At 38.8% G+C, this 14,304-nt stretch overlaps 1 protein-coding gene across 1 annotated transcript; it reads left to right on the top strand.

Moving 5' to 3' along the window:
- The first annotated feature begins 480 nt into the window (after positions 1-480).
- Positions 481-13,199, top strand: LOC311272488 (multidrug and toxin extrusion protein 1-like). The gene is made up of 16 exons (XM_084378930.1): positions 481-768; positions 2,141-2,242; positions 2,380-2,448; positions 2,663-2,811; positions 6,092-6,134; positions 6,262-6,306; positions 6,400-6,497; positions 6,851-6,948; positions 7,526-7,707; positions 7,855-7,963; positions 9,452-9,527; positions 10,721-10,790; positions 10,879-11,011; positions 11,103-11,197; positions 11,301-11,364; positions 11,446-13,199. The coding sequence occupies exons 1-16, from the start codon at positions 577-579 to the stop codon at positions 11,685-11,687; spliced, it is 1,767 nt and encodes a 588-aa protein (XP_084235056.1). The 5' UTR covers positions 481-576; the 3' UTR covers positions 11,688-13,199.
- Positions 13,200-14,304: the final 1,105 nt, after the last annotated feature.

Here is a 14,304-nt window from a genome sequence, read left to right as displayed (position 1 = left end):
TTATAGCTTTCATATCTTAAGTTCTGGGTTTTATGGCGTGTCCTGTTGTTTTGTTTTTTTTATTATAAAGCACTTTGAAACTTTGTTTTTTAAAGGCGTTATATGAATAAAGTTTATTATTATATAACAAAGTAGTAACTAAAGCTATTAAATAGATGTAATGGAGTAAAAAGTAGGAAAGTAGAATTATCATCGGACTGAAGTACTGACGTACAGTACTACAAATACCTCAAAATTGTGCTTGTACTGGCCTCATGTCATTGTACACTACACACAGTATTGTGACATAATGGCAGATGTGTGTATTGCACTGCGGGCAATATATCATGAGGCAAGTTCAAGTTAACTGAAGCTGGTAATGTGCACGTGAATGCAACCTTAAGTCTACCCAATGGCAGCGACGCCCCAAAACTCCAGCACGAGCTGGTTGGCTCCTGGGGTGGTCGGAACGCACGTGCCTCAGCCCTCCTGTGGTTGTGAGACATAACGTGTTTGGTCACTTCGTCCAGCACTGACACTCTGAAGGAGAAAGCAGTGAGCAGCCTGTCTGTGGAGGACACTGAAGTTTCTTCAGTCATGGACGGTCCTGATAAAAACCCAGTTAAATACTCAGAAGGAGTGAAAGAAGATTTAAAAGCGGGTGAGGCGGCTTCTTCTGTCCAAGGCTCCGGTGAAGGCTGCGGCTCCTGCCTGGAGAGGACGAGGCGCCTCATCCCGCCGGAGTACCGGAATGAGCTCGTGCAACTTCTGAAACTGGCGGGCCCGGTGGTAAGACGCTCACCACAGTCTCCAAGTGTCCGCCACACTGGTTTTTATTATGTATCTGTACTTATCTGTACTGTATCTCGGCACTAGGTGTTCACGTTTCACCCACTCTCTGTTAATGTAATAACGCAGCGTCACCATATGGCCCTTTAATTTTAGTTAGTGTTGTGCTTGTGTAAGAAAACATTGCAATTATCAAAACACCGCAAACATTCAACACTTAAACCTGAATACCACTGTCTATATAACTGGGGACTGCACTGTATCTATACTTATTTAACTATTATTAAATATAGTGAAGTACATATATTCGATATATGAAGTTAGGCTGCATTATGTTCGCATTTTTACATTAATAATTAGGTGGTTATTTTAATAGTGCATCAAATTGTTGCACGTCTCGTTTAAAATCACTTCTCAAGAGGCACAACACATTGTTTCCTGCCATGTTTGTGTCATTTGTGTCATTTTATACTGCAACCGTATCTATGTTAAACGTTTTTGAAATTTCATGGTAACTTGGTGGTGATTACCAAGCAATATGTTTGAAATTTCTTTGAAATGTATTGAAAATGACCCCGACATTATTTAATAATGTCATTGTGCTATTTTTCAATAAGCAGTTAATAAATAGCTGGTGATTGCACTCCCCCTAAGCAGGCTACTGAATTGAAGTGAGTTGTAGCAGCTTATTTCCAGCTAGTCTCTGGCCAACTTCTTTAGGTCAGTAAATTAATTTTACACCAATACAACAATGAACAATCAGGCTCTCTGTCTGTCTGTCTGTCTCTCACTCTGTGTCTTTCTCCATCACGCTTTCTCTGTCAAAAATGACATTAAAGAATTGTTGGACAGATCTGCTGAAATACTAGACGATGGTGAAAATGTACATGGCAAAAAAATGGAGTTCACTTTACTGACCTCACTTTAATTGGGTGGCCTGCTGAGGGGAAGTTGGACAAACTAGTTGGAAGTTTCCTAAAAAATATATGAAAGAAATGACCAACTGCTTATTGGAAAATAGTTGAGTATTAATTTTAAAGGGGCACTATGTAGTTTTGGAGAAGTCATTTTGATCAGAAGAGAAAGCTCTTCATTGACTGAGGTTTTTTTTATGCATAAACAAACTAAACAAACTTTTCATGACTGAATAAACAAACATGAAGGACAATGCAATTTCATACATCAAGACATTTCAAATATGTTACATGGTAGCTACCACCCACTTACCATGAAATTTGCAGACCCGTAAAATAAAGTGTTACCAAATTGTCTATGACACCTCATGTTTATATATATTTTTGTATGAATGTATCTAACATCTGTATAAACGAGAGGATAAGAGAAGGGTATTGTGTTTGTTTTTGTACTCCAGGTCATTTCCCAGTTGATGATCTTTATGATCAGTTTCGTCAGCACTGTGTTTTGTGGCCACCTGGGAAAAACTGAACTTGCAGGAGTAGCATTATCAATTGCGGTGAGGAGACTTGCTCAGTCCTATCTGTGTTTGGACTGGTATCACAGCCTACCAGTGCAAAACAGGATTTCACACATTTTGAATATTCTGTCTTCTGAGATATGTGTTTTCCCTGACTATGTTTCTTTTTATTGCAGGTGGTTAATGTCACTGGTATTTCCATTGGCACTGGTTTGTCATTAACTTGTGATACCCTCATATCTCAGGTAATATTCTCACAGAGGTTCTTTCACTTTATGCATGTAACCAAGACAAATACAACAGCTGCTGCTGGGTTCCCAGGTTGTCCTGGGGTCTCCTTTCAAACAACTCAACAATGAGCTTTTGTATCAAGTTAGTTTACTTTGACTCGTCATACCTTGGTTGTTGGTGTGATTAGTGTTTTCCAACTCTGCTTCTTTATCTGTGTACCTGTTGCAGACATATGGGAGCGGTAACCTGAAGCGTGTGGGAGTGATTCTCCAGAGGGGGATTCTGATTCTGCTGCTGGCCTGTTTCCCCTGCTGGGCCATTCTCATCAACACTGAACCCCTCCTTCTCGCCGTCAGACAGAGCCCGGAGGTGGCCAGGTCAGTCATAATTAATCCCCAAAACAACAAAGACTTTAAGCAACTCATTTACTAGTCTTGCATAGCCAGACCTATCTCCACAGTGCATTGGAGGAAAGGTCTGGCTGCACCAATTCTCATTCTGGGATAGGGGAAAAATGCTCTGGCTTGTGTGCATGCTTTAAACTTGATTCAGGATACGGCGACGGTGCCCCTGCCAATACTGCCGTGGGAAACTTGGTTTGCATGTGGGTAGGTGAGCCCTGGCATTAGAATGACTAAATCCCCGCAAGAGAAAAGGTAACAGCTGCTAGGGTTAGCTTACCTTCATGCCATTAGCAAACAGGTTAGTGTTATACCCCTTTTCCACTGGTCAAAAATCCCACTTAAACCTGTTAAGATCAGGCTTTTGTGTGCAATGGGAATGTGTAAACTCTGCATTTACACCCAGGTCAATTGACTCTGCAGTAGAGATGGGTTTTTATCACCTCGGCTCGGCTATGATCCAAATGTAAGAAGGTGAACATGCTAAATTTCGCCGCGCGAAGTGATGACGTGTTATAAACATCTAGTGGTGGCGCGTAAATAAGGAAGGAATTTTGGATGCGGTCTATTCAAGGATGTTTTATTACTGGACAGTGTTGGAGGTGGAGCCCTGTTCATTCCTATGCTCAGTGGTGTTTTGAAGGCAAAAAAGCTCGACTTCCCAGCTATGAAAATACCTGGATCGCCGACCGAGGCGGCTAACTTGAATGGGGATAAAATGATTTAATCCTGCAGCTCTTGGAGACTTTCCAAATGTTATTGGACCGAATGGTTCAAATTATAATCGTGAAATGAGTCATGACGAATTGTGACGCTCAAAAAACAATTCACAATGAGTCTATTGTTGTTTTCTCTTCTGTTACAACTGTTTCCGATGCAGTCATGATGCGAAACGTGACATCAGTGACGTAAAATGTAACGCTTCAGATAAAAATCACAGACAGACTGCAGACAGACTGCCTTGTCTGCGGAAAGTGGGAATGGGGTCAACAGGCGATGTTTAGTGGGTGTACCCGCGTTTAAAAAACCTGTGTAGACTCACTAATTTTAAATGTGTAGGTTGCAAGTTGGATTTCACATAGCGGTGGGGATTTTGAAAACAATACACATGAAAAACAGAGGAAGAGGGGGGTTAAGGGGCCCAATGACAGAATTTATACAAACAGTCTACATTCAGTAAGTCATACTCCTTTTTTACTGATAGTGATGGACATTTTGTCTTTTCTAGACTGACTATCTTCTTAGATGCACAGACATTTTGAACTGGAATGAATGCAATAAGTGAGCACCATGAACTATCAATACACAGTCAAATGTGCAAACTGGGGTGAGCATTCTTGTTGAAACATTCCTATGGATGCATTCATATGGAAGCCCATTCATGTGAAACAATGTTTTGACCTGTCAGAAGGCCCTGCAGCAGGGGCAACTGGGATGATAATTCAGGCTGGCAATCTAATGTCAATCCAGGCCTCTCTCCACACTCAATCCATTCACAGCAGGCCCCAGTTTTTGTTGTGGCCTGTTGTAATTAAGTTTGCTATTCATACCAGGAACTATATACAAAGTAGGCAGTGATCTCACGTGACAAGACATCAGGCAGATAATTAATTTCCCAACTAGTACAGCTTCGTTAAAGCTTAACACTCATTTGACACTAGCTGCACACATGATTTCACTCATGGCTTTTACTTCAATAGTAACTATAAGCTACTAAAGATGCATTTGTAGAATTACTGTGAAGAACAGTGACATTATGTACTAGGTAACATTTGTGGTGATTTAGAACACATTTAAACACAGTTAACTATGCTGGAAAACTCAGCCCACCCAAAGCCAATATGAATATCTTTAACCTCTTAGAAAGGTTAGTCAGTTGCACTTCAATAATTAAGGCAATAATTATTCCTACATCTTTTTTGTGCACCTTTGGGTTGTTTGTCTTGCACCTGGTGTCTCGTCAGAGCTCTGACATGAATTCATAATCATGACACGTATACAGGTCTTAATTTCCAGATTATTCCCATGCGCATGCATCTTCTGCTTTCAACAACATGATTATGTTTTTATTAGAGAATCAACTTGGGAAAGGTAGTCGTGTTTTGAGGTGCTGAGGGTGGCCCTCCTATGTTTTCTTTCTTTTTTAAACACCAACCATGTCCCTTACTCGTGAAAATGTCTTTAATTGTACAGCATTTAGCGGCACTTGAGCTAACATACCTTTAAACTGCTTTTAAAGGATAAGTTCACCCCAAAATAAAATACTTTGTCATTATCTACTCCACTCATGCTGATGGAAAGTCAGGCGAAGTTTCGTAGTCTACAAAACATTTCTGGATTTTCACAGCAAAACAGTGTTGCAGCCTTGTCTTTAACAACTGATGTAGTTGGGGACTCGAGTTAAAGAGGGACATCTGGCCATATTTTAGGGTAAAGCAACATATTTGATAACCCATTAGCCTCCTTCAGGCAATGGCTAACTTTAGCATTCAATCACTTCCGAGATAACATTTCTGTATGATAGTGCTACACAATACGATGGGAAAGGCATAAATTATTTTTAATACTAAAATATCGACGCACATCTTGGACACACTCATTTGAGCCTGGAAGTCAAACACACTGGATGTAATCCAACAGTAATGTTAGCTAGGAAGTGGCCGATTGCTAATGTTAGCTAATGGGTTATCAAATATGTTGTTTTACCTTGAAAAAATGCCTGATTTCACTCCAGATTTCCACTATTCACCACCTGGATCAATCAAGAAGTGCTGAAATGATGACAATTTGAGTTTGGAGTTAGAGACTTTATATCAGTGAAAAGGTGGTGGAGTAGTGGCTTCAGGGCACAAAGACCTCAGTACAAAAACTGAGACAAATGAGACACAGAATTTTCCCCAAATTCTTTCTCATTTACTTTCTCTCGATTCTCTTTTTAAGGATGACTTTTAACTTTTTTTTTAACCTGCTTCTTTAAATCAATGTAAAATAAATATTATTATTTTGTCAACATTTTAATGGTGATTTTACTATAACACTAATATCTAATAACCACAAAAGACAATAAAGTAAAGAAACATCCATAGACGTAGACCAAACAACTAATCCAATAATCAACCGATTAATCGACAATAAAAATTATCCTTAGGTGCAGATCTTTACATTATATGTACATACATGTACATACTTATGTTTCAAACCGCATAATTTCTCATGCATTTTTGTTTTTTGTGTTTTGTTGTGTCTCTGCATGCAGTATTGCCCAGCTGTATGTGAAGATCTTCATGCCTGCTCTGCCGGTGAGTTCTACACCCTTTGAAGATATTAATATAATACAGATTTTGAAGAGGTTTTCAATTCATGCTTGATCATTACTCTGGTGCTCAAATTTGCATACAGTGACACTGGTTCTTTATCTTTCTTCAGGCTGCTTTTATGTATCAGCTGCAAGGGAGGTATCTTCAAAATCAGGTCCAACAATTCAAACACACTGATATCGAAGTTACTGGATAGACCATAGTTATTTAGATTAATATTAATACCAGGTTGTGCTGTTGTTTACAGGGAATTATATGGCCTCAGGTTATAACTGGAGCGATTGGAAACATCTGCAATGCGATCATCAACTACGTCTTCCTACATATTCTGGATATGGGCGTTGCGTGAGTTTTCCAACATCATTTTGTAGTAAAGCTTTGTTTAATTATAACACTAAATTATATTAGGAGAATTATGTCATTGAATTGAAGTACAGTTGAGGTATATAGAATATGTTATATATATTACACTGAGTGACCAAATGTTTGTCAGTCAAACTGTCAGTCCTAGTTACACAAATGGATTGTTTATTTTGTTAGTGTAATGGATGGCATCGTACAGAAGCATCTGTTTATCTTCTGTATCATTATTCAGTTACATCTTTTATTAGAATCTGAATGGCCATCTGGGCACCAGATGTATATGAAGTGTAGTTCATCTAGCATTTAGCTAGCAATCTGCATTTTTCTTCTTTCAGTGGATCTGCAGCAGCCAATGCTATCTCACAGTATTTTCTGGCTGTGGTCTTATACATTTACATCTGCTGGAGGGGTCTCCATAAGGCCACATGGGGAGGTCAGTTGTTTTCTGATTTTTATTGAGATAATTGACCACAACATGAAATTGAAATGTTAAATGTGTTTTCTTCAGGTGTTGACTGCATTGATTCTCTCATGCTAACCAGTAATTTCATCCTCTTACCTCATTCAAGTCATTGTTTTTCCCAACTTCATACCTGTTAATACTGTGAACTTTCCAATGTGTAATGTTTGACAAAATTAGTTACACTCTATTACTGTGTAATGTAGTGTAGAGGACAGGTTACAGCGATGACGCACAAAATGAATATTTGCTTGAATTTGTCAGAACGCTGTTGTATGAGCAATGATTTGCCAGCATTACAGTAATTCTCTCCTTTTTGTGATGAAGGTTTGCACAATTATTAAATAATGAGTGAACCTTTTTAACCTCACCTCTGTTAAACCTGAAGCACACATTATGACTGCTATTCTGTTTGAATAATTTGAAATAATTAAGTCACATTGATAGATTTTGTCAATCATGAATCTAACATCAACTTACATCATGTGACTCACACAGGAATTAACTCGAGCTTAACCTACAGGTCAACTTACAAACCTCTGACCCACAGGTTGGACACTGGACTGTCTGCAGGAATGGGGATCCTTCGTCAAGCTGGCCATCCCCAGTATGCTCATGCTCTGTCTGGAGTGGTGGATGTTTGAGCTGGGAGGATTCCTGGCTGGAATAATCAGTGAGGCAGAGCTGGGAGCCCAGTCTATAACATATGAGCTGGCCGTTATAGCTTACATGGTAATGCCTTTCAGTGCTTTTCCTACCATGAATCACATATAAGTAAATGCCAGCCCTTTGATTATGTGTTGGCCAATGGTCCAATGAAATGAAAGTTAAGGAAATGGAGCTTTAACACACTTTTTCGTTATCTATTTTTTCCCACAGTTCCCTCTAGGATTCTCTGCTGCTGCCAGCGTACGGGTTGGGAATGCTCTTGGTGCAGGAAACATAGAGCAGGCCAAGCTGTCCTGCAAAGTCCCCATCGTTTGTGCATGTAAGAACCGAAGCATACAGTGCACGTGGCCTGAAACACTTATTCACTTGGGCTTGGTAACAATAGTTGTTAATGGCCATTTGTAATGAGCAGTAATTGAATGTAACAAAGTACATTTATTCAAGTACCATACTGAAGTACAATTTTGATGTACTTGTACTTGTTTCTACATTTTGGAGGCAAATGTTGTACTTTTTACTCCACTATATTCATTTGTTATCTTAGGCCTCGTACTCACGTACACAGGGATTTCCTAAAACAAAGCTTTTTCTATGTGTTTTGGCCTTCCGTACACATGTTTCAGGTAACTGAAAACGAAGCCTCTGGAATACTCCTGCCAGGCTGAAGATATTTAGAAACACATTTTCACATCTGGACGGGCAGAAACAATAGATTTTTGGAAAAATGGATCAGTGTTTGTAGGACACTCGGAGTGTTATGGTATTGGAGTACGTGAAGAGCAGTCAGGTTTCGCTGTACACAGTCTGCCTCCTGTTTACAGCGGCATGCGCATACCCAGTTTACGTGAATGGGCAGGGAGTATGCCTTTTCAGGTATGGAGATTATTTCTGAGACGGTGCTAAAATGCTTTTCTGGACAGTTTTGGTTTTTTTTTCTAAAACCCTGTTTACAAAAATACTTACTGTATATAGGTGTGTACGGGGCCTTGGTTATTAGTTCCTTTGTAGACTACACGCTGCATCAGAGCCAAAGTTGCACATTTTTGCTCTGTGGAATTTCTGTGTTGTGCTGGAAGTCTGTTGTTAGTTTATATTAGCAGACTCCATTTGTAGGCTAATGATAGCTAACATTGGTCTCTGTTAGTGGAGGGGAGCGAGGCACTGAGACAAGGCACTCAAGAAAGTGCATAAAGTCACATTTGGGCTGTCGTGGAAAATCCGACCTCCACAAAGAAATCCACAGTCAAGTGGCATTAAACAACTAATACAAATCGTCAGCAGGCTTGTATAGGCAACTGAGAGACAGGGAAGTTCTCATTTTTCATGTCACATTACAATCTGCTCACATACGGTAGTATTAGATCCAATAATCAGCCAGGCCGAAATTCAGTTGACCCATAATATACAATATATACAGTCCATACAGGGAAATATGCTAAATGTATTTTGTCTTTTGATACCTAAGTACATTTACTGCCAGTAAATTACTTTTTGATACTTAAGTATTAAAGATTTTGACTCAAGAAAATATTCACATGGGGGACTTCCAAAGTAATATTTTAAATATCTTTTACTTTTTCCTCATACTCATCTCATACTTTTTCTGAAGTATGACTTTTGGGTACTTTTTACAACGCTGGAAGTAAGAATGTATTGGACAGTATCTGTTGACAATTGAAACATCCATACCTTTACTCCAATTACTTCTATTCACATGTTTCCGAGTGACTTTGAACATTTTCAAAACACACTTCATTCAGTATTCAGTGTATTAACAACTGTTTTTTGTTTCTTTTTCTCATGGCAGTCATAATAGCATTTTTTGTCGGTGGCAGTCTCACCCTCTCCAGAAATGTCATTGGTTACATTTTCACGTCAGAGCAGTGAGTAAAGTCTTTGTCACAATATCCGTCACTTCTTGCTCTAAGTGAATTGTTCAGTTATTATGTGTATCTTTAGTTGCAGTACATGTGCAATAGCAGGGCCAGTTTCATATTGTTGTGCAGACTGTTATAAATTAACTAAGGTCACATCATCTTCACGCCAACTCACAAACACTGAACTCTTGTTTGTTATGCAACATTGAACACTGCTAAAACAGCTATTCATTCCAATTTTTGCAGAGTCTGCCATACAGTAGCTGTTGCCCATTTGTCCCTTTTCAGTTAACTCACACAAATGTAATTCATTTCAAATTATTACATTAGGGTGACACTATTTCCCAGTTTTAAGTCACATGTGACATTCCTTAGCCATGATGGTGTTTAAAAAAACAAACTTAACCTTAAAGGATAACTACCGTTTTTTACAATCTGGACCTTATTTCTAGCAAAATATATGATCATTTACTCACCCAGATAACTTTGGTGTCATTTGGAGTCGTTCGGACGAAATTAGATCCAGCGTAGCGCCGATATATCCATATAATGCGAGTGACGGGGCATCGACACACAGCCTCTATATAACGCATTATCTGCCACGAAACTAGTTCATTTCACTAATATTTTGTCATGATACGCTAGCGCCATTCCCCTCTGAGTCCGGGCTCGTCCGTTATCAACATCCGGGGTCAAACTAGCAGTAGCAGCTGCAGGTAAACAAGTCGGGTTTGTCGCGGGTGCGCGCGCAGCTCAGAGACGACATCCTCCAGGTCAGAGGTAGTAGATCAACCTACAGACCCCGGATGTTGACAATAGACGAGCCCGGACTCAGAGGGGAATAGCACTAGCGTATCATAACAAAATATTGGTGAAATGAACTAGTTTCGTGGCAGATAATGCTCATAGAGGCTGTGCTCCGGTGCCCCGTCACTCGCATTATATGGATATATCGGCGCTACACCGGATCTAATTTCGTCCAAACAACTTCAAATGACACCAAAGTTATCTGGGTGAGTAAATGACCATATATTTTGCTAGAAATAAGGTCCAGGTTGTAAAAAACGGTAGTTATCCTTTAAGGTTGAAGATATTTTTATATACAGTTATCTCACTAAAGAAATCATAATTCCTCTCCTGTCTGTCTCCTTATCAGAACATATGTTAGTATCCATCAAGTATTTCTCTCTGTGTTTCAGAGACATTTTACAGAGGGTTTCTGACGTCATGATCATATTTTTTTTCATGCATCTTGCTGATGCTGTTGCGGTGAGAAACAATTTCATGCAAGTAATCAGGATTTCAGACTGGCATATATGGAATGTGATTTGACTGAATGTCTGTTTGATGTCGTCAGGGTGTGGTTGGAGGTGTCCTACGAGGAACAGGAAAACAGCTGGTTGGTGCTCTGTGTAACCTGGTGGGATACTACTTGATTGGCTTTCCTATTGGTGTTTCCCTAATGTTTGCAGCAAATATGGGCATTGAAGGTAAGAACAGACCATATATGCAGTATTATCTCCTGTTTGTCACGTAACTTTCAGGAAAGTAATTAAAAGTCTGCTCTCATCTCTGTGAAAGGACTATGGACCGGATTTACCGTCTGTGTGTTGATGCAGTCCATTTTCTTTATCGTATTTGTCTACAAACTCGATTGGACGAAGGTTGCTGAAGAGGTGTGTACATTCATCCCTTGATGAATCAAAGTGCTTCTTCCAACTTTGTCTTGAGATATATTTGAAGTTAAAACCTGCTATTAACAACTGTCTCTCTGATCAGGCTCTTGTGAGAGCAGGAGTCAAGAGCAAAGAAGAAAAAGAGATGGTCAGGATGGAAAATACAGGTAAGGCCGGCCGCACTAACTGAAAGATCCGGTTGTGACAGTATTATTTTTATACTAAAGGTTCTTCCTTCAAACCTCCAGACTCGAATCAGAACCAGGCTCAGTTTAGCACTACTGCATCCAGTTGTGAGAGTGCTGTGGAGGACCACACATACCAGGAGGTGCAAATTGCAGACCAGAATAAATCCACGGCCACAACGGTGGGAGATGTTCTGTCAATAACACAGCTGATTATACGACGTGGCCTTGCCTTGCTGATAATGGTCATTATCCTCATCGCTGGAATCTTAGCTAGTGACTTCCTTACCAAGCTGATGAAATGAGTTCTTAGATAATGTAAAGCTGGGATTCAGACTGATGGTTGTCAGGATTGATAAAGTTCCATTAAATAATATTTAATATATAACACTAAATCACCTTGTGGTGTGATAGGGTTACTTGTGCTGTCAATCCCACTGAGGATCAACGGTTGATTCTGCAACTTTGTGCAGCTTTTCACAACCCTGTCATATATAACTGGAGAGCCACTCAATGACAGAGCTGAATTAACTACCGTGATGAAGGTGGCGTACCTAGGAAGCCAAAGAGACTCCAACGTATTCCGATTAGTTAGTGGACGAAGCCAGGGCTGAAATGTGAGTATTTGGGCCTGCAAAAAAAAAGAGAGTCTGTTTTCTTGGATGCTCATGTTGTTCTTTTGCTGTTCAAGTATATAGGATTTTGTGGCATCTAGTGGTGAGGCTGCAGATTAGAACCAAATGAATGCCTTTTGCCAAACCCTGCCAACAGTGGCCGTTGAAAACGTGAAAGGCCGTCTCTAGAGCCAGTGTTTGGTTTGTCTGTTCTGGACTATTGTAGAAACATGACATTGAAGAGGACCAGCTCCCTCTGTAGATATTTCTTTACCTTATTCTAAGGTAAAGAAATCACGATTACTAGTTTCGACTTACTGTTTGAGTAATATTCTGCAGGTGTTTAGCTAAGTGATTGTCGTACAGTAACACATTTGATGAAAGTTGATGCAGTTCTTTATGTCACTGCTTTTTACTATGATTTTGTTTTGGACTCCACTTGTGACCCCTCCAGGGTGAAAATTGCTTTGTGCAACTTTAATAAAGAAAATCTGTTCATGTTTGTCTCACTGTCAAAACACTATTCAGTAGCTCAGGTAGAGTTAAAAAAAAAAGAGAGATAAAAAGAAAATTCCAGGATGTTTTGATTTTAGAAGAACATTTTGAGATGTTTACACACTGTGCCCTGGGTTCAAATATACTGTATATGTAAATGAATGTGAAGTATAAACACTCTAACGTGTTAGTCGAGGTAAATAATTACATCACATGCCCCACAGTGGGACAGCTCAGACTCTTTGTAACAGAATAAGGAGCACTAATGCCAAATACATTAGTGCTCCTTATTTTGACATCAATGGCTTGTTGTTGGAAGACCAAAACATAAGAAATATGATATTTATTTAGATTTATTCAGGTTCCATTTAGGGATTGTGCTCTTGTACCTTAGTCACTTGTTGTGGATATTGTTGTAACATATACACTATATACATGTGGTAAAGATGTAGATGTCCCTGAATGATTCTGTGGTCTAGTATGCACGTTTTTCATTTAGTGTCCTCTAAATGTGTTGATCTTTTTCTTTTTCATGCCTTTCTGGACATTGCTGAATGTTTTGCTGCTAAATTCCAAAGACCACAATCAAAGTGAAATTCAGTAACATAAAATAAGTTGTGTAAGCAATACATTTAAAGTCTTTTCTATAATAAGTAGTTTTTTCACATCATATGTCAATATGAATAAATAGTTGAATGATTGATATAATTGGGTTGTATGTATTTGTGTATAGCATGGCCCCACACTATATAATTCAAGGCTGTGTTTCACAGTACACACGAGACTGTATCATAGTTTGGAACATGTCCTCTAACTATTACAATCCAGGAGTGGACGCAGTCCTTGAACATCCCACTGAAACTCAAAGTACCATTGCTTAATCTCAATATTGCTCTAACTGAAGTAAAACAATTAATGCTGATTACTGCTGAAGTAAAGTACATAGGTTGCCATTTTGAAAAAGTGATGAACAGGCCTACTTAGTGAGAGTTTGTCCAAGGCTGTGACAATGATTTAATGATGATTCTGTAGATGATTTAAGAAGAGGAGGGAAAAATACTTCAAAGTAAATTAAGTAAAATGACTCCTTAATAGTAAAACTGAGACAAGCTCTCCGCTGATGTAACACATCAAGCTTATGGGAGTTTGGAATCTGGTAATGAAGGAACATGTAAGTAATGAAACCATGCAAGCTCAGGGTGACACCACTAGTCAGACTTGAGTCCAGAGGTTTTTTGTGTTGAAAGTCCATTCTTTGTTAGAAATTAACTCTACAACCTGGGAGCCACTTAACACCAAAGGCTTTGTAATTATTTATTAATTTTTCTTTTACTTAAAACAGGAACATTAAAAAAATCATAAGTAATGAATCAATAATAAGTAACTTTAATGGTACACTGACTCCTAAAAGGGAGAATGGCACCTCTCCTGTTCCTGTTTTAAGCGAAAAAAAAAAAAAGAAGTTAAAATAAAAAAAAAATTTGTAAGTAAGAAAAAAATAAAGTTAGTTAGTGGTTGTATTACTTTTTAAGACTTTATATAATATTTTATCTACCAAATGTGTGTTCGAAATATGTGACTATTGTTATCATAAATGTTAAAAGGAAATTTTACTGTGTCCAGAATTATTGTTTTCATGAAGTACTCATGGAAGATTTTTTTTTTGTCTTACCTCAAAGTTACAGGAAAATGCTTATTCGATTCCTGTGGTATGGACTTGGATTATGCAATAGTAGTAGTTTAGTAGCTAGTTTAATTAGTAGTCCAGGAATTACTGAGTCCAGAAGTATCAGTTTCATGAAGTACTTTTTTA

The sequence above is a fragment of the Pagrus pagrus genome, assembly GCF_965226575.1.
Source record: "Pagrus pagrus genome assembly, chromosome: 2".
Taxonomy (NCBI): Eukaryota; Metazoa; Chordata; class Actinopteri; order Spariformes; family Sparidae; genus Pagrus; species Pagrus pagrus.
Note: the sequence above shows the minus strand (reverse complement) of the source record. Positions and strands in the feature narration are given on the sequence as shown.

What these genes read in the sequence shown, in the direction of transcription:
- LOC311272488 (XM_084378930.1), top strand. Translation starts at nt 577, where the DNA reads ATGGACGGTCCTGATAAAAACCCAGTTAAATACTCAGAAGGAGTGAAA. An exon ending in GTGATACCCTCATATCTCAG is followed by an intron (nt 2,449 to 2,662) that starts GTAATATTCTCA and finishes TACCTGTTGCAG; the next exon opens with ACATATGGGAGCGGTAACCT. An exon ending in TCTTCATGCCTGCTCTGCCG is followed by an intron (nt 6,135 to 6,261) that starts GTGAGTTCTACA and finishes ATCTTTCTTCAG; the next exon opens with GCTGCTTTTATGTATCAGCT.